Here is a 24,782-nt window from a genome sequence, read left to right as displayed (position 1 = left end):
TCCTCTACTGTTTGTCAAATGAAGGCAAGAGAAAAAAAGAGCAGATGCAAAGAAACAGCATACATTCACTCCTCAGTGATAATCTTGTTTTCTATTATTTTATCCTTTGGTAATCTACTAGATTTAAAAAGATGCAAAACCAAGGTGCTGGAGAAACGTATCATGGATAATATGGTCATAATATCATAACTTCTCTCTAAAATTAGCAACAGGTATCTGGTTCAGGGTTCTGGAATACCACTTTCCCTGTACTGGAATGAAATGTTTAGCAAACTTAAACATATTCCTTTGATTGTTATACAGCGTGATTAACTAGGTAAGTCACAATTTGGATTTTTTTCCACCAGACTCTGAGGAAAATATAACATGATGGGAATATATCACAAATCTCCCTTCTTTAGGTCTGATAATGGAATTTTAGGTGCATTAGCGAAGAATTCAGATTTAGTTCTAAGTTGTAAAATTATTTTAACGTGACCTATGATGCCTCAAAATAATTTCAAGCAGCAGTTCGGTTTTGCTTCTCCCTCCAAAAAAGGAAAATAGCTCTTTTACCAAACATGCATGTACTGTGAGGGTATATACTGTCTTACCACTACAGAAAAATGACAAAGGAAGGCTGAACTTCTCTGCAACATAAATACTTAAGAAAATTTTATTATACAGTATTTATTACTTGAATTCCCAATCACAGTGGATTACTGTACCTTTACTATCACTTTTTTGCCCCCCCTATGCAGCTATCCCTTTTAGGAAGTATTATTTATATGGCAGCTTTTATTTTGTTGGATATTCTTCATTTTGGCTAGATATCCTTACAGAAATTCTGCTTAATATGCATAAGGGTTATAGCCTAATTGATTTTACTTCGTATGCCTTTGTTTTTAAGATTATTATCATTTGTTAGCAACAGTTTTTTGCCTTCCAAATGCTGCTCTTCCCAACATATCTTAAAATATTTTCTAGGAAGAACAAACAAACAAAGAAAAATGTCTGTGATTTAGTACTGCTCATGACTTGAAGCCAGAAGTTTCTGAAAACCACCAGTTTGGCAGTCATACATCTAACCATTTTTTTGTAGCTTCTATTATTATAGGCAACAATCTAAAGACCTTTTATATAAATGAAATCAAGAAAATAAGAAAGTTCACTGTTACTCCAGATGTTTGTTTTACATCAGTACAATTTTACATTAGTGTTGTCACTATTTTCTTCTCAATTCATCCTTTTGGTATTGATCATCTGCTTTTGATCTCACACAGAGTAATGACAATGCTTAGGGTGGAGTTTTAATGCAAGCTATTTTTTTAGGACTGCTTGCTATCAACACAGAAGCCAAACTGAGCAGACACTGGTTAATTATTTGATAAGAAAGGATACAAAGATTGATTGAGAACAGAGAAACATTTTGGGTTTTTTTTTTTACAGTCAAAAAGATCCTACATCTTGGGAGGGGAAACAAAACATCAGATTATTTTTAAAAATGTCCTTAAAAGAAACAGAACCTTAAGTAGTAGATACTGAATTGCAACAAATAGTTGGTATTTTCATTAGTTGGTTATAAATATTTAGTTATTTGTTTTTTTCATGAATTATAAGGAAGAATTATTTTTTTATTTTAGTCCATATTGATTCTTGCAGTAGTACAGACTACAGATTTCTGTTAGAAGATGAGCTGGTTTTGTTTTCAGTAGGAAGACAGCCAAACAAGTCACCTGTATATGTCAAATGGAAACTCTATAGTCACCCAAATTACTTTCTCTCTTGACTCAAAGTAGGTGGTTTTGTGTTGCAGACTGTAATTCCCAATTCTTGTTGGCCAACCCGATGTACATCTGACTGATTATTTGTTTAGTAGCACTCAGCACACTGAATAGGGCAGGTTTGTTCTGCTGAAGACTTTATTACCCATCTGCCGCAAAGCATGGCTGTGATATAATTCATTCTATTTACCCTAAAACAACAACAACAACAAAATCACTTATGGGTATGCAGTGTTATGAGGGGGGTAAAATAATTTGACACTTTCATCTTTCAATGTCTTCTGCCAGTACTCAGGAAAAAAATACATAGATATAGTCCTTTCATTCAAAACAGTGCAATAAAACCAATTTTTCTTCCCTGAACATATAGCACCAAGTAGACATCCCAGCTTTTGGAATTTACTTATTTATCAACTATAGTTAACCAGTGGTTCCTTCATCATTTGAAGCATTTTATGTTCTTTCTTTTACAGACTGTTTTTGGTAGTTCGGATTTAGGAGGGCTTTTTCATTCTATCAAGCTAAAGTGCTTTATTTAGGGCTTATTTTTTATTAAGCCCATGTAAATGGTTTCAATACTATGCAAAATATCCAACAAAAACATGTAGGTACTTTCCCTTCTGAAACCTCCAACAATCTTTCTGTCATCGATCTTTGCAGTATTTCTTATGCAGTTATAAAACAGGATGCTGAATGTTTAGAAACTGTTGCAGAGACAGACTGGAGAGTGATTTTGTGTGTGTGCGCATGTGTGTGTGTGTGCGTGCGTGCGTGCTTGCATGGAGATGGGAGGGGGTGTGGGGAGGAAAAACCTGAATAACAATGATTATAGAAAGCAGAGGTTAGAAAGAAACATGCCTTTAAACAGTGCACACAGTTGTATCTTCCTTTCTGTAATTTAGATAAAACCAAACTGAAGGTATATGGGAAGCTAAGCATGGTATATCAATATTTATGCTGCTTGGAATTTACAAACCAGCAAGCTCCTATGCAAATGTTTGAGCTACATAAAGGAAATATTGTTTTCTGCACTTCATGCTTCAAGTCAGACGCTCTGAAATAAAGATTTCAAGAGTATACTGGCCTTTTTGAATTTTTATTTTATTTAGAAAGCTGTCATTTACAAGGCCAAGCCTCTACTCAAAAATCTCCTGTATTAATGATGGTGCATATTATTTATTGCATGCACTAGCTATGAATACATTATTTCAAAAATACTTGAAATTGGTTGAAAAATCTATGAGCTTTCCTTTCCTCCTCCCACACAGTGATCAACTGCTCAGCAATTTCTCTGTGTGACACACTGAAATGAAGCAAATAACACATTTTGCTTTGAGCTGAAATAGATGGCTATTAATTCTAAGCTTTTTGCTATATTCATAAACAATAAACTTAATAACAACATTTTCTACAAATTCTGGATAGTTCTGCATGGACAATTTTCAGTTCTGTCAAGTGAAGCCAAAGTAATATTCCAGTGTCGTTTGTAGCCATCTGCGTAGATGCAAAGTCAAGTTTGGACAGCTTTGATCTTGTTAAGGTGCAGATATTTTGAAGTGAAGGATGACTACCTTAGTTTGAAAGCACAAATGGATTAAAATGCTTCATGGAGTCAAAAATGTAAGGCTTGTTTCAAACTAAATTTTCTAAACATCATCAGATACTAATTAAAACAGTAGCCATATTTGGAAAGGCTACACCTGCTAGTATCTTGTTCATGCCCATAACCTGTGAAGACATATCTAGAAGATGGAAGAAGTATGAAACTCAAGACAAACTCCTCCCAAAACCCTGATAATTCTTGTAAGTGAAAGGGAAACTGAACTTAGAAAGTATAGATACCTTACAACCTCAGAAAAATGCTTTCTGACTATTTGGTAAACCCAAGACAAAGTTTTACTTGCTGATTACAGATTTTCAGCCTTAATGGCAACTATCATGATTGGCCTGACTGTTAAATAGTTACAGTCACAGCTTTCTTGGTAGGGCTGCTCAGAAAGTCAGACTAGCAAGTAGGAAAGGGGTAGGGATGGGGGAAATGAGGCTCTCCCTGAGGTCAATGGCCAAACAGTTATTTATATCATGATTTCATGATATAAATTCAAGACTCATGAGGATTCTCTTCTTGGAAGAAGAGAGCATGCAAACACCATCAGCTCAAGAGTAGTAACCTAAACACAGATTCTGAATGGATAAAAATGCTTGCTGTCAGCTGTGCATTGGTGCTGGTGAGGACAGGGAACTTTGGGCTTTTAAGTCATTGGAAAAAGCATAACACCAGGTCTTTGAAACACTCTTAAGCATATATGATGCCTTAATGACTGTTAAACATCACAGATCTCTTAGTAGCTTGTAGAGAGTACCCACCTTTTAAATTAAGAATGTGAAAACTGTGATATAAAATGCATGAAGACCTTAAGAGTCAATTATTAAATAAAAAACAGACAGTATTGCTATCAACCTGCTGTAACCAAACCTGAAACTGAAAAGAAAAAAAAAACAACCCAGAAAAAACATATTTTCTTTAGGAAAGAATCATCTAATTCTCTTCCTTAGAATTTTCTATTTCAGGTGAGATATAGGGAATGATTTTTTTTAAGGCTTGTCACACTTAAGCCTGTGGAAATTCTAGTAATTCATAGCTTAACTATTTCCAATTGCAACATGAATCGAATGTGCCTTGAAGGAAAAATGATCCCCTTTCTTGTTATCATGGGATTACTACAGTTTTGTAGAGTTGTAATTTTAATTGAAAAACATCATTTTCCATAATATCACTTGTGTGCACAGATTAGATTTGAATTACTAGCCAAAAGTTCCTGTTGTTATTGTAATTTTAATTCACTTTTTGACAGGTAGGAACTTGAGTGTCTGGCACCAGCTGTACAAATTGAGAAGTCACCCCCTCTCCTGATATTTCTTTTAAGACAAATTACCTGAGGATATTTTTCATGACCAGGTATTGGATTCTACCTGTTTCCCACAGAGAAAAAGATCAGAAAGCTGTGTCTTTTGCCCTCCGTTTTGCAAGTTCCATAGTGAGGTTATTCTCTAGTCTTTATTTGTGTAAAAATATTTCAACACAGTACATGACTTCAAACATGTATCACGTGTTGTGACAGTGTCTGGACAATGGAAAATGGCAAGTAATGCAGGGCTTGGGGCTCAGTTTCAAATTTATCCATTTAGAAGCATGTTCTCCAGTGACTGACTAACATTATCCGTCTCTTCTTCCTATAACTAAATACATCCATGTGAAAAGCGACATAACGTGCTCACAAAGTTTTCATTTCCATTCCCTTCCCCACAATCTTATTTATTGAAATTTCCCCCTCATATTTAATGTACAAAGAAAAGTTATTTTGCACTGCCACCACTGCAGGAGCTTTTTAAATGATTCAAGGAAGTATAGCTTTCATTTAGGTTTGTGCCCTCCAGTCTGTTTATACTGGTCGATACACTTGTCTGAAAAATATAATGGATTAGCACATCATTCAACAAACTAGTCAGAAGGCAAGCTCAAGGCGACAGAGACCAAAAAGTAAATTACAGCCAGTAGTAGGGACAGGCCATGCCTACAGCTAGGAAACATCATATCAGTACAAAACCTGTATTCTGTGAGAATGTTACTTGAACTGAAATGGGTGAAAATTTTACACTGAAATGTAATAAAACAATCAACTCCATGATTTCATACAAAACTATAAATTGTATAGTCTATGACCCATAATGCAAAACCCGATTCGCACAAGCAGTTCATGAGTATTGTCTATCAACAATAGACATTATTTCTCTGTAACGTGAAAATATTTGTCTCAAGCTAAGTACTTTCCATATCAGACATTATTTAACACATTTAAGTATTTGCAACACATAACGTGCCAAAAAGCATACTGTGAAAAAGCTGTGAAAATGCATTTTATATAGGTAAGAAAAAAGTACACCCAAAAATGTAATACAGCCTTGAGAGATGGAAGGTCATTCTCCCTAGCATACAGATAACGTTCAAGGTAAAGTTCAGTAGCTACAACTTTTAGTATATATATAAAGCATTAAACCCTTTTCTATAAGTAATCATTGTGCATTACTTTTCTTTTTGAACCTCCAGAAACTGATCAGAAAACCAAAATCAAATAATTTTATCTTTACTTCTATTTTAAACTTTGTTTTAAAACTTTTGTTTGAAACTTTGCAATAGATGCCTTAGCTCTGTAATATGTGAGTCTGTTATCATTTACAAAGAGAAAGCAGCCCTAGTGTTGTCATAGAGGTTGAAGGACACCATACCATTGCAATAACCTTTCAGAAGACTGACAGTGGATGAATTCACTGATGAGGTAGATTCTGTAGCTCAAATGGAGGTATGGCAAGAAGAGTTGTGTGCGACATGCCAGAGGCTAGAAATTACACTGTATTATGTATTAAGTAAAATCTTGAAAACTTACAGACTAGTGAATGTATCAGCAGCTAAGAATGAAAAACTATCTGCACTATTGCTTCCAAAGTCATATATCTGTGAGAAAGTCTTCTCTACAGAATGTGAGACACCACTATCATTCGTTTTCTCCATTTCCACTCAACTTTGCTTATGTAGCAACTAGTTTTGCCTTACTTCTGCTATCTTTAGTTGTGCTCGTGCCTTACACATGACTGCAGGAATCAGGAAAGGTTACACCAGTATTTCAGGATTCCCTCGTGGCCATATCCCTGATTTCATTTATTCACAGGATGAACAGAAGCAAACAATTTATGGACCTCAATTTGCCTATCTGTATTCCTCAGCTTTTACCACACAGGGTCACTTTGAACTCCTTGTTTAGATTCCCAGAGAAGAGAGAACATGCCACAAAATAGTATTTGAAGGGAATTCCCACCCTTTTTAATTCATTCTCACTGCTCACTGTGGAGTCAAAGGAACAAATGGAAAATAAATGTTTATATTTTGGATCAGTGGTAGTTTGTTTAATCTAGGTTATTTCTGCTCAGAGACTGTGTCAAGCCCTTAACCCATGAGGAAATCTTGTTACTTTCTGGATTTGGACTGAATTGTTTGCATCTGTGTAGTATAAATCTCAGTCTTCTGAAGTTGTCAAAGTTGATCCTTTCCAAGTCGTGTGTATACTGCACTGATAATCAAGTTTCTATTCTGGAAATGAGTTGGTTTGTAAGAATCACACTTGCATTGGGATATATCTATTTCTCATTTGTCTATCCTTACCACACTACATCTGGGACAGTAACCTACAGAAACACTGAACCTTCCTTGTTGTAAGCAAATATACAGATTTTAAAATGCAATGTCCCATCATGGCTGAGGCCACAGTGTTCAAATATGCTGAGCTTTCAATTGAATATGAAATCTGTCTGTACTCCTGCCGAAGGGCCAACAGGAGACTGATGGGTTTTAACACATTCTTCCCTGGTTTGCTTGTTTCCTGGACAGGGGCTATTGTTCAACACCAGCTACTATTTGAGATGTCTACTTAAGGTTTCTAAAATTCAGGTGGTATATATTTTTATTTTAAATATATATATACAGAGGCACTTACAGACTTGAGCAATTCCTTTCAGTATAACAAACCAATTTAACAATGAGCTGCTTCCTATTTCAATAAGCACATGAGAAAATGAACATGAGCCGGCTTCAGTGTGTGCTTGCAGCCCAGAAAGCCAACCATATCCTGGGCTGCATCAAAAGAAGCGTGACCAGCAGGTCAAAGGAGATGATCCTGCCCCTCTACTCTGCTCTCGTGAGGCCTCACCTGGAGTATTGTGTGCAGTTCTGGTGTCCTCAAAAGGACATGGAACTGTTGGAACAAGTCCAGAGGAGGGCCACGAGGATGATCAGGGGACTGGAGCACCTCCTGTATGAAGACAGGCTGAGGAAGTTGGGTCTGTTCAGCCTGGAGAAGAGAAGGCTGCGTGGAGACCTCATAGCAGCTTTCCAGTATCTGAAGGGGGCCTATAAGGATGCTGGGGAGAGACTCTTCATTAGGGACTATAGTGATAGGACAAGGGGTAATGGGTTAAAGCTTAAATAGAAGAAGTTTAGATTGGATATAAGGAGGAAGTTCTTTACTGTGAGGGTGGTGAGGCACTGGAATGGGTTGCCAAAGGAAGCTGTGAATGCTCCATCCCTGGAGGAGGTCAAGGCCAGGTTGGACAGAGCCTTGGGTGATATGGTTTAGTGTGAGGTGTCCCTGCCCATGGCAGGGGGGTTGGAACTAGATGATCTTAAGGTCCTTTCAAACCCTAACTATTCTATAAGCACATGTAGTTTCACATTTTTGACTGAGCAAACAGTCCAGCTAACACGCATGACCTATGCAAGGGCTCTGGGTGTTCATAGAGGGAAACGGGGCATTAAGAAACAAAATGGTAACACACAATAGCAATGCATTTTCACTACTAAGATTAAAAAAAAAAAAAAGTGAATGTATGGTTTTGGTCGTCATTTTTCTCTCCTGAACTTCTGGTTTTGGTGAGACTGCCACTGATTTTAATCAGAGTTCACACAGTTCAAAAGTCCAAGCTCCAATTCCTCAAAGATTTAATTGAATAGCTTTATACACATCATTAGTTTCACAACTTCAATGAGAATTTTTGTGTGCATATTTGCAGGATCCAAGTCTTTGTTATGACATATTCATCTTTTCTTTTATTCATACTCTATTTTATTACAAGTACAACTTACACCATTACCTTTTGTTACCATTGTTTAACCCTTATCACTCAGAAAACTGTTCTCAGTTCCTTGTCACATTGCCAAATTTACCACTATTTAGAATAAACTTTTACAGGACAAACATCTGTATCAGACTAAATAATTCAGAAAATTTCAGCTAAGGCTCAGTCTAGACACAACAGCATTTTTTTTCTACTCATGTTAAAGCAATAAGATTTTCTTTGAGCAGTCATCACACTCTCATTTTTATCAGAAAATGGATTTGAAACTGGCAGATGGAGTAGTCTTTATACCAGCAAGAGACTATTTGCCATCACAATAAAAGTGCACTAAAATATGCCACTGAGCAAGCAACCACTGCTTAAATAGATCAATACAAACCTTCTCTCCATTTACTTCTGCAATCTACAATGCCCCATGCTTATGATCAGGGGCCAAGGGTGTGATCTGTACAGTGACCCACATGATTAAGGTATTGGTCTGATATTGCAGCTGAAGAACCGGGGCCCAAATAAGAGACAGACATCTCACCAAAGCCGTGCATTTCTGAACTCCATTTCTGATCTTGGATCCCCCAAGATGAGGATGACTTGACAGGCTGCTTACCTATGTCTGGTACACAGAGTTTCAGGATGAGGAAGAAACCAGAGAGATATGATGGGAGCTCATGCTGCCACCACACGTAAATGTAAGAGAGGGGGCAAATGAATATAGAGGGTTTTCAATTTCATTGGCCAAAATTAGACTCCATCCTTGGCAAACAGACTCCAGACTTTAACAGCCAACAGCGCTAACCACACCGCAATATCCCCCAGTAAAACTAAACACCTTCCAGTCTACCATAGCCCTCCGGCATGTCCATGGTCCAAAATCAGAGAAAAAACGTATGTGCTTGAGGCTATAAGGCTACAGCTGGACATTCCTTACTTACTACAATTGTGGGATAGTGTAGGGCAGAGAAAACGAACTTGCAAGCACAACCTTAGCACTGCCCTGTCAATCGTACAGGCCCATATAGACTCACACACACAAATGTATTATATATAAATACATATATATGCATGGATACTCCTAGCTATAGAGCTACTTGTATCTGTACACATTCTTCATTCTTAATACTAGAGAATTATATGACACAAGTAATAAAAAATAAAAGTTTAAAAGCTTGTCTTTGCACTAAGTATGACTGTACAGATTACGGTTTTGATTTTTTTTTAGCAGGGAAGGGGCTGGACTTCTTTGGGCCACCACTGGGTGTTAGCATTTGTGAAAGGGTAAGAGTTTTCACTGTTAGATTTTGAAAGGTGAAAAATATACAACCCTTGCAAACTATGTATTCCCTCCCACCATCAAATGAGACTCTCATATTCACCAATCTCATTAAAAGTTAAAACTGTGTCTGCTTAGCATTAGCAGGGAATAAAAGGGTAAGAATGAGGTGTCTATGAGAACTATAGCTATTGGCATCATTGACCTATAAATACGTCCTCTTCAAGTTGATATACAGCAATTCATTATCCCTGTTTTGATATAATTGCTATTACTGAAAGCCCTTTGCTTTCAAGTGTTAATACAATTGCAGTTCATATTTCAGATTATCTGCCAAAAAGAAAAAACTAATTTCTAAATATTTGATCATAAAAGTTGTTCTCATCTTTTATACAGATAATTTAGTCAAATACTATCAGATAATCTTAGAGCAGATTTAACAGGAAATTGCTAGAGACTCCATCTAAGCAGCATCCATTTGCACTTATATAAATGTACTGAATGTGTAGGAAGACTTTGACAGCTTGCCATATGTGATTTCATTCTGTAGCCTACCTACTTTACCATCAAAAGTTATATCCTTTGAAGCATTGCCAGAATTACTTTAGCCCAGTAGATATGCTAGATGTGCCCTTTAAAAGCCGTATCATTTCCTTTCTAGTCTGACTAGTTCAATGTAGCATCTGCTCACAGAAATTCCTTTGAAGGTTAAAACCAAAAAAACCCCTGTAATACAGCTCAGTAAGATGTCCAGTGCTGAATGAAGACCATGGATGCAAGAGAATAAATATGAGTTAAATGAGACTATAAGAGAGAATCAGAAAATCTTCAGCTACCATGGGAATATTATAATTATGCACACATGGAATAAATATTTGCATTTCAGGATAGGTAAGCGTTTTATTTAAAGTAATAATAATCCCTGAATTTTATATTTCCATTCCATTATGTTGATTGTTTATATGCAAATTTAGATATTGCTGTGACATGGGTGCTAATGCCATAATAAAGGATATCACACATCAACAACTTGATTAAAAATAGCAAATATAAGTATGCACATATAATGTCCTTTAAATCTCCGGGTTTTACAGTTATGTTATTTTAAAAGACACTGTGTTTTCACAACACCTTCCCAGGTGTTCTAGATGATAATGAAGGGAGAGTCCATATCATCCAGCATCACAAAGCAGTTGTGACATTTTAGAAAAACCTTCAGTTTAGCTTCTTTAATTTCTACAAATGCTATTTCAGACTGGAGACTTGTGTTTTCACTAAAGAGCTGAATGAATTCCAGCAATTACATGATTTTCTTGCTTGCTCAATTGAAAAGGTTTCAAAATATATTAAAGTGGCAGTGTCCTTTCCTAGCCTCTTGAAACCCTGCAGTGTCAATTTTAATTAATGAGCTGTAAAAGTTACTTTTTTTTTTTTAAATCTGGGATTTTTTCCCAGTTTCACTTACTATTTCACATGAATTTACACCCTCACTAGGGAGGCTGCAGACTTTGCTAATGTGCAGGAATTTATCACAAGACCACCATGAGAATGCAGACTGGATCGTGTCAGAATCAGCAACATCACAGTCCAAATTAAGTACAGCACTAATGTGCTTATTATACTAGTTAAATAGCTCCTAACAACATAGAACAGAATAAGTATAATTTGTTTTACGTCTGTGTCAAATGCACAAGATCCTTCTTCACAGTCACAAGTGTGAAGTCAATGTCACATAAACCAAGAGCAGTGTCATGATACCAAAAAAGGAGAAAACAAGAAGTATTAAGGAACTGTCTGATTTAGCCAAACAAAACATCTGGAATAGCCTTCATTAGCTTGTCCAATCTGAAGTGTACAAAATTCTCCCTGTAGAGCCATTTCTGCCAAAATGCAGGGAAAATCCCCTTAAACTTGCAATGAGCATGAAAGAGCAGCCCATCTCAGCCTCTCTCTATGGAAACTGGAATTTGCTTATGTGCATTTCAGTGTCTGAATTACTTTCTATTTTCAATTCTTCCCATGAATTGTCTTCTGATGGGAAGGCACTGTACTTTAAGCAACAAACTGAATTTGGGAACTAACAAGGAAGACAGACTGAATCAGAAGAGGGGAAACAGACGGCTTTAAAATAAAAATATCATAATTGTTCACCCCTCCCAAACATGCAACTAATAAAATGTATGTCTATTACATTAGAAGTTTTCCACTACATTGTTGTAGACAACCACTGTGATCCTGAAGATTGCCAGGTTTTTGGAATGCATCTTTCTCAGCAGTTAGACACTCAATTAGACCTCCCCTACACAACAAATAATGTCATCTAAATAAAGTATATAGCACTTACAATTAATGTAAGAATCTTTCAAAGTGCATTAACAAAACACTGATTCAGGTTAACCCAATCTGAATATATACCTTTAGAGACAGACAAAAAAATCAAACGATCATATGACCAAAATATTTTAAAACATGCAAGCAATTTATAACCAATCTAGGGAACAAAAGAACAGTAATCAAACTGTCACTCTTTTTCAAAGTATGAGTTTCTTACCAGGACAAGGATACTGCTGAATAACTTCTAGAAAATCTCTTTATTCCCAGTGCAACACAAGCACCACGTTGACAATATATAGCAAAATGAGAACCATTCAAAAACCTGTGAAATCTTTTCATTGACTTACAGACTATGGATCAGTCTCATGTCAGGTCAGGAGAAACAAACGCAGGAGGGAAAGCTACTGTTTCTTCAGCTGCATTAATGAGTTTTAATAAAGGAAGCATCTCTTCCTACAAACTTTAAGTCACAACTCTTACATGATGCCTCAATATGCGGAAGAGATACAATATTCATCATATCTTTCTTATGTATGTGTTACAGAAGTTAAATAAGAACAAATGGATACCTCCACTGTCATTCAAAGAATGGCAGTAATGTATATGGCTTTGTATTTACTACTTAAGCATGAGTAAGTGTTGCCCCAAAAGAGACATCTTTCTGAAATGCAGTATGAAAACATACAGACTATGCCTTACTATACCAGATAAATCCCAATTCAGCAGTACTCAGCCTAGAAAATATTTATCCCCCCAAAGACAGAATCTTAAACACAAAATAATATAGGTAATAATTCTGTTGTACACTTTATAAGTACAAGACCAGGTATATATTAATGCAAAGGCTTTAAAAATTATCTGGAATGCAGTATGAGCATGATACACCATATTAGTTCATAGGCCCATGTGATCCCATTCAACTAGAGAAAAGCCAGTATTTCCCCTTTCTATTTTACTGTTGCCAAACCTCACGACTTTATTGCAAATAACATGATGCTTGATTGTACCTTCAAAGGCCTGGCTGTAGGATCATGATATTCCCAGAAAGTCTTAGACACTTCTTAAATATAAAAGGAAGCTTCTAGCATTTGTGGTAGACAACGGAAAAAGAAGACTTGAAAGTGTAAACCCATAAAGGCTGGAAAAAAACCCAGCATGTTAATAAACCCTTTAAAATACTATTTTCATATATCTAATGACTTGAAACCGGTCATACTATCTGAGTTGACGCTGGGGCCTGAGTTCTGAATATCAAGGGGTAGCAAAATTTATTTTGGTTGGTGAGGAAGAAGCAGCATGTGTTCTCACAGCTCTGACTCTCAGTTACTGAGTACGGGAAGTGTGCTATGTCTCTTTTCTGTCTTCCCCTTCCTGTCTGCTCACACCAGAGAGGCATTTCTTTTGACTGTCTTTTTCAGACTATTTCAATTCCCTCTCCCTCTAACATATATAAATGCTTTGTGCCTCTAAAGGAGAAAATAATTATTGTTCTTAGACATAGACCCTCATTGCTGAAGGGAAGATGTTTTCTCTTTCTCCCTTACATTTCTAACTCCGGGCAAAGGACGTGTATCACTTCACTCTTTTGCCACATCTGAACTCCTGTCTTTTGAAAAGGAAAATGTAGTCCTAGCTGTTCCCTGACTCATCTGGTGGCCAGTAGAAGTACCTCTCTGTGGCTTTGGCTGGCTTTGGCTATGACTGCACTGCTAGCGCATGCTCTGTGTTGGGGCAGGTCCTGATGGTAGACCCTGATGACATAGAATAGGTAACAGGGCATTAAACTGGCTTTTCTATGGATTTATCTGCAGAAGGTGCTTCTGTGGCAGTGCATTGAGAACAGTAAGTAAACAACTTCCAAGGGGAGCTGAGTTACTCAGGTAGTTCTGCAGGTATGGGCAAATAGCCGAAAGAACTTTTAATGTGAATGCTGTTGAGGAACTCAGCTGAGCAACAAAGATAAAATATGGGTTTGCAGTAAGCCTGCCAAGTTTTCTGATGCTCTTTTCCCCTGTCCACTAAATGCAGAAACCAATCTGCGTACATTCCCTCTCACACTGTAACTTTAGCAGGAAGCTGGTGTCAGCCTCTGTGCAACTGGAAACATGAACAGAGGATGTCGTGGACAGCATTGTGGTCCAAATGCCAGAAAAACATACAGGGAAACAGGAGGTTAAAGTGCTAAGGCAGCACAGGTCTATTTTAATGCTGAAGATGAATGGGGAGTGACAAAAGAATATAGATTAACACTGGAAGAGCAATAGCATATGGGTGTGATTGTCCTGAATTTCCACTACAAACCTGGGGGATTAAGCACCAAAAGGCTTTGATGTGGAGGTTTTCTTGGCTAGATCCCACACCTACTTGCAGCGATGATACTCTCCATACAATTTTGAATGCTTCTCCTCTCTTACCAATACACTCCCCAGAAGAGGATTCCTCTGTTAACTCTGAGAACAGAGCAAGTAAAGCCCTGATCGAGGCTGCAATAATACCAGATACTGGCAAAACCAAATTAAGACATGTCTTTTATCCTTTTTTAGCCCAAATCCATTAAGTGACTGTGGCTTTAAAACATACAGGCACTGCTTTATTATTTCATAACCTTAAGCCAATTTTTGAGTTTCTACGGCCTGACCCACCCTTTCTGAAATGCTTAGAAGGGGAATTCTCTCAAGTGAACCTGTGCTGTATCACTACTAAAATCTTGAATCATTTCATACATTGGAAAACATTTGAGTCAGGATTTTCATTTATCCTGACTCAAGCAAGGATCTGATGTAAGAGAGAATCAGTCTTTAGAATCAGTGCATCATTTAAGGATTTGAAAACATGTTTCCTTACAAGTAATCGAGCCCTATTAATTAGAATTTATTTATTTATTTTTAGAAATGACACTTTGATCACTCACTAGTAGATTAACTTTTTCACCTTGCTCTTAAAAGGTAAAATACTGTTCCCCCCCATCTCTCATGTGCCAGGAAAGCATGGAAAATATCTTTATGCCAAATTTGTATTTTTCCTACCAGTATCTGTTTTTTCCTCCCAATTATTCCACAGCTGTTTGTTTTACTAAGTGTCTATATATAGAATATTCTCCAACTTCCACACAAATATGTTACAATGCAATGCAAAAAAGATACCAAACTACTCTGTAGCTAATTTGGATAATATGAATGTTAATTCAGGAAAATTCTTTGTCTTTGCTTTAATAGGAAAGACAAATGTAAAATAGCTAAATTGCCTTAACCATTTTCTCCAGACATTTTTCTTAAAACAATCTGAAAACACTGCATCCACCAGAAGGAAAATGGTCTTATTTAGTACTGGAAAGAGTTAACAATTGCAGTGAAAATACCTTATCAAAATCTTATTTTTAACATCAAATGCTAGAAATTATTAAGTGACATGAAAAGTCTTCAGCTTTCAAGCGTTAAACCAATGAGGCTATATTTTATTGCATGGAGAATTTGTGTGATTCATTTTAACCAGTGAATCCCTTCTGCATAAAGGCTTTCAATGTTTCAGCCTCAATGGTTGGTAAAATATGTTCAAAAGAATAAATAAAGGGAACATGATTCTCATGTAAAATGACATTCTGAATTCCTTTCGTTAACTCAACAGAGAGCTATAGTCAGTGGACCCTGTAAGACAATACCGTTGGCAGTATTTAAACATGCTGCAGAAGAATAAGCAAAACAACATGATCAGTATCAATAAGTTAATTTCAAGTTTAAAAATCCCGTAAAGCATTACTATATATTGCATTTGGACTGACTATAAAGTGACAGTCAGCGGATTATTCCACAGATTTCTAATGCTGAAAATTCTGATGGCATTTACTAGCATAACCTTTCAACTCTGAGCACATCAATAGAAGCAGACAGTGGTTTGAAATATGATTCCTTGCAGATAGCATATCCTCATTCATCTGACTGTGGTGCTCTGTGCTCCACTGCACAAACAGCGGCTCACCCACTTCTGAGAGGACACTAATAAAAAAGGCATCAATTTTCAGCTCTAGTACTACTGTGATCTCTTTATATGTTCGACATCCAACATTAAATTAAAATGCTGTTATAAATCCTACTTTCTGAATCTGGAATGAGTGTTGGGTTTTTGTCGCATGAGACTGCAGCAAATCTTGTCAAAAGCAAGGAATCACGTCTTGTTCACTCAGAATTAATGTTGTGGATGAAAGAAAGAGGTAAAAGAGGTTGAATATGGTGAACTGTGGGTGTCAAAGGCAGTGGGCTTTGGGGTACCAAACAGAGCATAACATTTGCTGCTTTCAGTAGGTTTCTAATCAGTAATTATAATTAACAATTATAACTGTACACGAAAAGCAGTTTGTTTGTTATACGAAGTACTTTAAAAAAAATCCTGCAAATCTTTAAATGTCTTTATTCTTCATAGTTTGGGCAATATATTCCTGTGCTAGACAAAACCAGTTTTGTAATAAACAGATGAAAAAGACTGGTTTGGATCACTTCAAGAGTATACAGTGAAGGTTGTTACAGAGCATCTACACAAAATTATTCACATTGATGTTGATGTTCAGGATGTCTTGTCAGCTTGTCATTTGCACTTGAGTTGTCTTAAAAGTTCTTGGGTTGAGATCGTATTTAAAAAAAAAAAAGGCATAAAGAAAAAAATTATTAGGCACTGATATGAAATCCTGTGAGAACAGCAAAATCTTTTCCTGAGCAAAAATAAAGCTATGAACAGCGAGTGTGAGAACAAAAGCGGGCAGGATATTTCTGTTATGTAGGAGAGTGCCATACATTTTGGAGCCTCTCATCTGTGTCTGATAACCTCTAATGGCAGGTATCCTTTCTCCTTTGAGAGCTAAACTAAGCTACACTGAAAAGGCAATAATGGCTTCAGCAAAGATACTGTGTCTATAGATATTTTCTCTTGTTCAATTCATTCATAATTATGAAGAAAAGAAATAAGCTTGCCTTTTTGGGTGTGTGGGGGGTGCCTTGAAGAGTGGTTCAATATCTGGATCGAACAGAGGAACTTTTTCCCCCCTAAGGATCCTGCCTGAAGAAACCTTGACATGCACAAAGTCAGAACCTAGACAAAGTTGCCCTGGTGAGAACGATAAGGTCACCCGTGGGATTGCTGAGATTATCTCTGTCAAGCACTTGGACAGCATGCAGTCAAATGATGCATCATGCAGTCATTTTCGGGGAGGAAAAATCAATTTCTTCACCAGGTCGCTATTTGCTTTTCAAAGTGCCCTTGTAGGCCTTCACCACCAAGCATTTATCAATTTAAATGTTGTAAATTGATAATGTGCCACTGTGCCTTGTACTGTTTCTGAATTATTTTGATACTTGTATTTTCTTACTGTTCTCAAAATCCTTAGAGCCATTCTATTTCAATAGAGCTCCTCCCCTGCTCACTTCTTTCAGCATAAAACATAAGAGTAAATGAACTTCCTTGTGCTGAACATTAAAGTAAAAAACTTCTTTAAAAAACACATGACCAACACAGCATTTCCTAGGCTTTTATTTACTAATTTTTAGGGGAGAAGCTATTAAAAAATTATCAACACCAGTGCACCAATTTGCTAACTGAGCAGAAAGCTCATTCTACACAGTAGTATTTAAATTCAGAACACTAAAACAGCAACAACAAAAAAAAAAACACAACCCCTAAAAAACAGGCTGTTTTCTCAATTGGTTATTGTCTAGAATGGCTTAAAAAAATGTGGTTTTCCTGTAAAGTTCCTGGTTTGTTTTTTTTTTTTTAATAGGCTTTTGCTTGTATTCTTTAAATATTATTATTTTTATTTTATTTAGGTAATGGTACAGGGGGCGAAATAAGGCAGAATTTACAGAATGAATTTAAGTATCAAGACTTCTTTATGTAGTTTTTTTTAGCAATCAGAGCACAAGAGCAACCCTTTAACCATCTACTAACCTCAACTTGATTTGCATTGAAAAACAGGTAGAGCATAGAAGTTGAGGTTTGTGCTTCGCAAAAGCAAAAGAAATACATGGCAGTTGCAAAGCATTCTTAACCTCCAGTGATTTATTGGCCCTCAGCCAAGTTATCAGGGGAATCTAATTCTTCTTTATTATTCAAATAAGCCACATTTGGCACCATGGTTCCTTTTCAGAATAGCTTCACAAATAGAATGAGTACTGTCATTTATTTGACCTTGTATTTGTGTGCTGTAGCTATAATTTTATTTGCCATTTCATAGAACAAATGTACAGAAAGCCAAAATAAAGAGATAAGTTATGCTACTAGTAATGCAGTACACATGTAATATACCTGTTGGTTTTGACTGCTTTGTTTTAAAAAGGACAAAACCTCCTCACAATTTATTCTTTTCTTTTTTTTTTTTTTTTCCCTTCTTCATCTCTATTATCTCCTATTATGCCTGCAGCTGCACTGCTCCTTTTAGTGAGCTCTCTTTTCAACAGGCCAATTTGCAAACCTGGTCTGTATCCTGGACAAGTAGGAGTAAAGGCAGGAAATATTTTACTTTAAGATGTGGACCTCACAGAAGGGAAACAATAGGTAATAACTTTGTTGACTATAACTGTTGGTGAGAGGTGACTAAGAACTTGTTTCCTGAAAGCCAAAGTATCCTAACCAGCTTACAGAATCCTAGAATCACAGAATCATAGAATAGTTAGGGTTGGAAAGGACCTTAAGATCATCAAGTTCTAACCCCCCTGCCATGGGCAGGGACACCTCACACTAAACCATGTCACCCAAGGCTCTGTCCAACCTGGCCTTGAACACCACCAGGGATGGAGCATTCACAACTTCCCTGGGCAACTCATTCCAGAGCCTCACCACCCTTACAGTAAAGAACTTCCTCCTTATATCCAATCTGAACTTCCCCTGTTTAAGTTTGAACCCATTACACCTTGTCTTATCACTACAGTCCCTAATGAAGAGTTCCTCCTCAGCATCCTTACAATTGAAATCTCTTAAGTAAGCACTGATACTGACTTCTAAGAGCCTGAAGGAGTGATCTGACTGTTTCTTCAGTGCTCAGATATGGTGACTCAATTTAGCCATCTACTTTTGAAATCTCATCCCATTTCTAAATGGAAATCAAGGACCAGTTATTCAAAAAGATGACAGCTACCCTGATATCAGAAATTACCTGTTGACTTGAAAATATCAGAAAACAGATATGTATGAAGACAAAACATTTTTACATCATTGCAGAGGTGCAGTGTAAAAAGATGTTTGTACCACAAAAGGATAAGCTACATCATCACAGGTCACATTGTCCAAGCCATGGAAGAAAACCTGGCTGTATTGCACATTTCTAGGTACATCTGGATCTTCTGAAAAAATACCACAGTTCCTGAAACTATTGACTACTGGAAAGTATGTTGGGCTATTTCAGCTTGTCCTGAGTATAATTGAGCTATGACAACTTGCACAGACAAGAGTATAACTTGGAGATTTTGGCCCATTTCTGTCACTTTTATTCTCTTCCTTCTCTCACTCTTTCCAGCTAACTTTGTGTCTTTCCCTCTACTTTGAAATGCATCTCTGTTCTCTGAAACTGCTCTGATTTCAATTTCACAGTGTGCTCTAAAATCTACAGCTGCCAAAATAACTTTGTTAGTATTAACTGGATGACAAAGTGCCTAAAACATATTATCTATGGGTGTCTACATGCAAGGTACATTCATTATAATGACAAGAGAGTATTTATTGTAAATTTTGTTTACTGTTATTTTTGCCAGGAGTAAGTTTATTATCATCATTGTCAGGCTACTTCCCAAGACACTATTTTATCAGATTCCTTTACTATTAGCCCTGCAGCTACCTTAGAACATCAGCATCCATTTGTTTTGTATCATTGACTTCCAATGTTTAGAAAAGTGAAAAATTGGGTTCCATGAAAAACTGTTTTCACCTGCTAAGATTTGGTATAAGGTCTATTTTCCTTTAGGAAAGACACATGAGATTTTGCTTTACAAGTACAAAATATATTGTACATTATTTCAAGTTAAAATAAACTAGTTAAAAAAACCAAAACAAAACAAACAAGGATGAAGTTTCTGCGAAGACATTTGACTAGAAAGTAAGACTCAAAAATAGACACTTGAAGATGATTCATATAAAAATGCTTATAATGTACATCCAGACTTTCGGAAGTGCAATATTATCTAGAGATTCCATACAAATATGTAGCTGCGGAGTGTCAGAATAGGGAACTATCAATGTTTACCTGCCATGCAAGAAATTCATCACCACATGTAACATATTGGACCATTCCAGAAACTGAGTGTTCACATGTTTTTCGATTGTTGTCATGCAAACAGTAATATTTACATATATAGTTTGAAAAACAATTTTATGGATATTCTTGCTAATACTTTTTGTAAAGAATAACCTTTGAATAATGACTTACGAACAAGCAGATACAGTATTTCTTTTACCATTGTTAAGAGATCTAGCTATATAATAATATAACAAGAGAATAATATGTTAAAAATATAAATACAGTGGGTCTGAGATATGCAGTGTCTCCATAAAGACAGAAGAACAGCGAAAACCACAGGTATTTTAGTAACTCTCAGTAGATGTCAGAATTATAGAATTATTAAGATCATCTAGTTCCACCCCCCAGCCACAGGCAAGGACACCTCGAACTAAACCATATCATCTATTACCGTGTTAAAATCCACACTCCTGGTTCTGATTTTTGTTAGTTTTTCCATCACTACTTTCAGTAGTGAACACAAGGAAACATTTGTGCCGATATATCAAATACTCTAACAGGCAAAACCGATTGATTTATTTATTTGAACACTTGTTTGAAATATATATGGGGATCAAGATGAAGTGCAAAGTCTTAACAGCATGATGTAAGTTCAGAGTAAGAAAAGATTTACCAACTCCTATAGTTAAAAAGACAGTGGCAGCAAACGCTTTTAACAGGAGACTAGCATAGGGTTAAAACCAAATATTTCTTGAACAGATGATATTTCAGATGGCCACACTATTCCAGATGCATCAATTTCCTTGAAAATCCAATCCATATATGTGCATATGCTGTGCTGGCAGGAGGACTGACTGAAATGGCCAAAACCCAAGAGCTAATATTCTTTTGGCCAGAATAATGCAATTATTATTTTCCTAGCTATCAGTCTAAGCATACAGAGCCATCTGTTATGCAAAGCAAACATACACATCTCAATTACAGAAAATGCAGTTGCCTTGACAGAATTTGGATTACACCACTAACCAGGGCTGTAAAATTTGTTTTAAGCTAGTGTATAATGGATGCCTTTCAGGAGTTTCCTAATTAGCATTTACCTGCTTAAACTAATTATCCATCCTTCTTCTTTACTGGCTTATTAAACTTCGTTGGATACTATGCATAAAACAGATTAATATGAGCATAAGACAATAATAAACATTAAAGTTCCAATTCTTTACTCTATTAGCAACATGGTGGCGCACCAATTTCAAAATTTGAGATTCCTGATACTAAATCCCAAACAGATTAAGGCAGGAATTAAAGTCTATTACAAAATGAGGCACTTAAATGACAGACAAGACTGGTGATATGAGATAGAAACAGCTCTGTTTCCATTTCTATCATTTGGTTTGCTAAAGCCAGCGCAAAATAACAATTACTGAACTTATTACAGACAATTGCTTGCATGTTCTTTGAGGAGTTAATGAACCTCTATTCAGATCCTCACCAGATTATATTTAAAATTAGGCTTTTTCTGCATCAAATGTTAAAATTTCCCATATCATTGTAGGGGTACAGCAAAACCGACAGTTGCCAGTGCTCATAGTTGCCTCCTCATAGCACTATAGATCCCAATTTAAGAAGCTGAAATAAATATTATCTCAGTTTTTCTTTTTTCCTCTGGTGACTGCAACAGAAGTAGATTATCCCACTTTGAAAATCATGCAAAATCCTTCTGCTGCATTTCTAAGTACAAGCAGAAAGAAGCTATCCTTCCTAAACGTTTCTGAATGCTGCAGCAATAAGCATCAACAGGCAACTTTTTCTTTTCCCCCACTTTTGTCCTGCCTTTAAACTCCACAAACAGTGGTCAGCAATTAAATAAAAAAAAATAAAATATTTTATTTTATAAATTTGCCTTTCTATATTAGTGAGCCTTTATGAAAGCAGCAAAATGTGTCCTTGTCGGAACCCTCCCTGCAAGACATTTTAATGGTCTCTCTCAGCATTTCTTGACTCCAAATGACTCCCTGTCATTGTGTCAGCTCCCTGGATAATGCAGGGTACTCCATAAACATCCAGTAATAGGACACAAGGGAAGTACTATTAGTGTGTCCCTTTCCTATCAGGTACAGAGGTTTAAAGTTCAAAACAACTGAGAAAAGAAACTTCATTTGTTCTCAATAAATTAATAATGATCCTTCATGGCAGAAAGTTTTCAGACACAAGTTTATCTTATCGCAACCCCCAATACTGATAGATACATTTTTCAATTACTTCTCAGGATGAACCAGATGAAACTTTAAATGACTAATTCAATAATTCACATAAAATGTAGAAACCAAATTATTATTTCTTTAAGAATGATAAACAGAAGAACACATCATATTCAATTATGTTCTAAAATTGAAAGCATGTACTTACTTGGGACAGGCCTAAATAGATGGAGACAGTTTCTGAAATGTACAAAAATTTTCCTTCTTGATTTAGTGCAAATACAAATCCATCCAGGGACTACAAAGTAAGTGAAAAAAAAAAAAAGTGAATAGATTAATAAAAACTTGTACATTCCAGATAGAAATAGATTCAAACAAAGGCATCACAGAACATATTTAGGAAAATGTTCTGATTTCTGTAAGACTGTTCTTAATTTGAGTCCTTAAGACAATTCCTTTATATTCTACCAATATATTAACAAACGGCATATGAGTATATTCCAAAGTTCAAGGACTTATTGTCATCTTACATCTGCCATGTACTGCATAAAATATCTCTCATTTGCATGACAGAAGAAATATAGAAAAATAAAATGTTCATTTTTTACAGGAAGAATAAATATGGAAAACAAATAACCTTCCACTCAAGCAGACCCCCACCCCCAACTCCCAGAATCCAAGCTGAGAATTTCCACTTCTGAAAACTGAAAAAGAGAAAATAAAATCCTACCATCACTCAAACCACTATGGACCTCAATAATTTGTTACTTAATTGAGGATTATACACACATGCACATGCACACACACACACACACACACCCCCCCCATTCCTTTTGTGATACAACAAACAAAGCCAATCAGCAGATTACTGTCAAATACGTTTACAGGTTAGGTCCACAGAAATGTTATGAATTTCATTCCTTTGGTGTAAAACTCTAGATCAGACTTTACTTTGACAGGTTCAAGTCTTTGGATATGGTTTCCACTGCTACTGCAAAAATCAAAATACAACTACACAGATTAATGCACACCTTTTGAAACATGAGTGCAGTTAATAAACAAAGGACTGTATTCTAAACCGACACATGCAGTAAATCACTGCACATCAAGACAGAAATATACCTCTAGGAATAAGAGTACATCTTCACTATGAAGAAACTGCCTCTCATACCCTGTATGTGCCTTTACTTTTATGCTTCTTATGAGGTTGATTATTGGCAAAGAAGCATTCACTATTGCAGAAGTAAAATCACAAAATTATGGAAATTAGAAATGCTAAAACAACTTGGAAAATAAGAAACACCCCAAATCTTGGGATGAACAGGAAATAATCCCTAGAAATCCCACCCCAAATACCCCTTTGGAATAAAGGTATGTGTAGAGTAAAATCTGAGAGATCAGCCTGGCTTTGGAATTAAAAATAGGAGATGCACACAAATCTGATGGAGATATGTAATCATTTCACATCTTCTGAAATACAGAACAGTGGTTTCTGAAGGTTTTTATTTTTTTTTATTCTTCTGCTTCTTGATTAATTTCTAACACGCTGTTGGTCAGAAGCTGTCTTTGGCAAGTGTTCACCCCTCTCTGATGTAGTAGGTGGTGGAATTAGTTCAAAAATCTGTGTTTCCTAAAAAGAATAAATCACATATTGGAAAACAAACCCTCACTAAAGTCACTGCATTAAAGAAAGACTCTAATTTATATTTATGAATTAATAAAAATGTAAATCTGCATAGATTTTCTTCATGTAAAAACATTTATATTATGCAAGCCATTTATGGCCTCTTATAAATCATCATCATTTCTTTTCAAATGATTAATACCAGTTCCTTGAATTTTAACATCAATAACAGGTGGAAAATTTGGAACAGTGAAGTTCAAACTTAGATCCATACAAGGACAATCAAAACCTTTACACATTTGATCTCCCACACCATGTATGATTTCTGCTGCTACTATCCACTTTCGTTGTCACAGAAAGATCAGAAGAGTAAGTCTTTAAAGGTCTTGGTTTTAGTTTTCCTGATGCTCCGTCTCACATTTGAGGGAATTAGTTTAATCTTCTGTCAGAAAGAAAACTGAGAACCATCACCCAGATTCCCTGGCCACCTATATGTGTTCTTGCTAGGACACCATTCTCCACAAGCAACAATGAATCACTATACTGAATCAGATTCCCAGCCTATCTGCAGGGCTCGGTTTTCCTTGATCTGACAGCACATACACAGGTGCTTCAAATATCCATATATCCAATAGTTGTGTAGCTAATGACAAGACTGCTAGAAGTTTCTGTCTAACCTCAGGTTATTACTAGTTGG

General features: G+C 36.2%; 1 protein-coding gene across 4 annotated transcripts in view; it reads right to left on the bottom strand.

Moving 5' to 3' along the window:
* Nucleotides 1-24,782, bottom strand: part of NPAS3 (neuronal PAS domain protein 3) — a 606,010-nt gene that overhangs the window by 156,999 nt on the left and 424,229 nt on the right. For all 4 annotated transcript variants that reach the window (XM_061463492.1, XM_061463493.1, XM_061463496.1 and 1 more), the window contains one exon: nt 22,670-22,759. In XM_061463492.1, the coding sequence (XP_061319476.1) occupies nt 22,670-22,759 (90 nt within the window). The remainder of the gene's footprint in view (nt 1-22,669; nt 22,760-24,782) is intronic.

Source organism: Pezoporus flaviventris, unplaced genomic scaffold (assembly GCF_033815535.1).
Source record: "Pezoporus flaviventris isolate CSIRO_AGI_PZ_B2104156 unplaced genomic scaffold, CSIRO_AGI_Pfla_v1 ptg000036l, whole genome shotgun sequence".
Lineage (NCBI taxonomy): Eukaryota > Metazoa > Chordata > Aves > Psittaciformes > Psittacidae > Pezoporus > Pezoporus flaviventris.
Note: the sequence above shows the minus strand (reverse complement) of the source record. Positions and strands in the feature narration are given on the sequence as shown.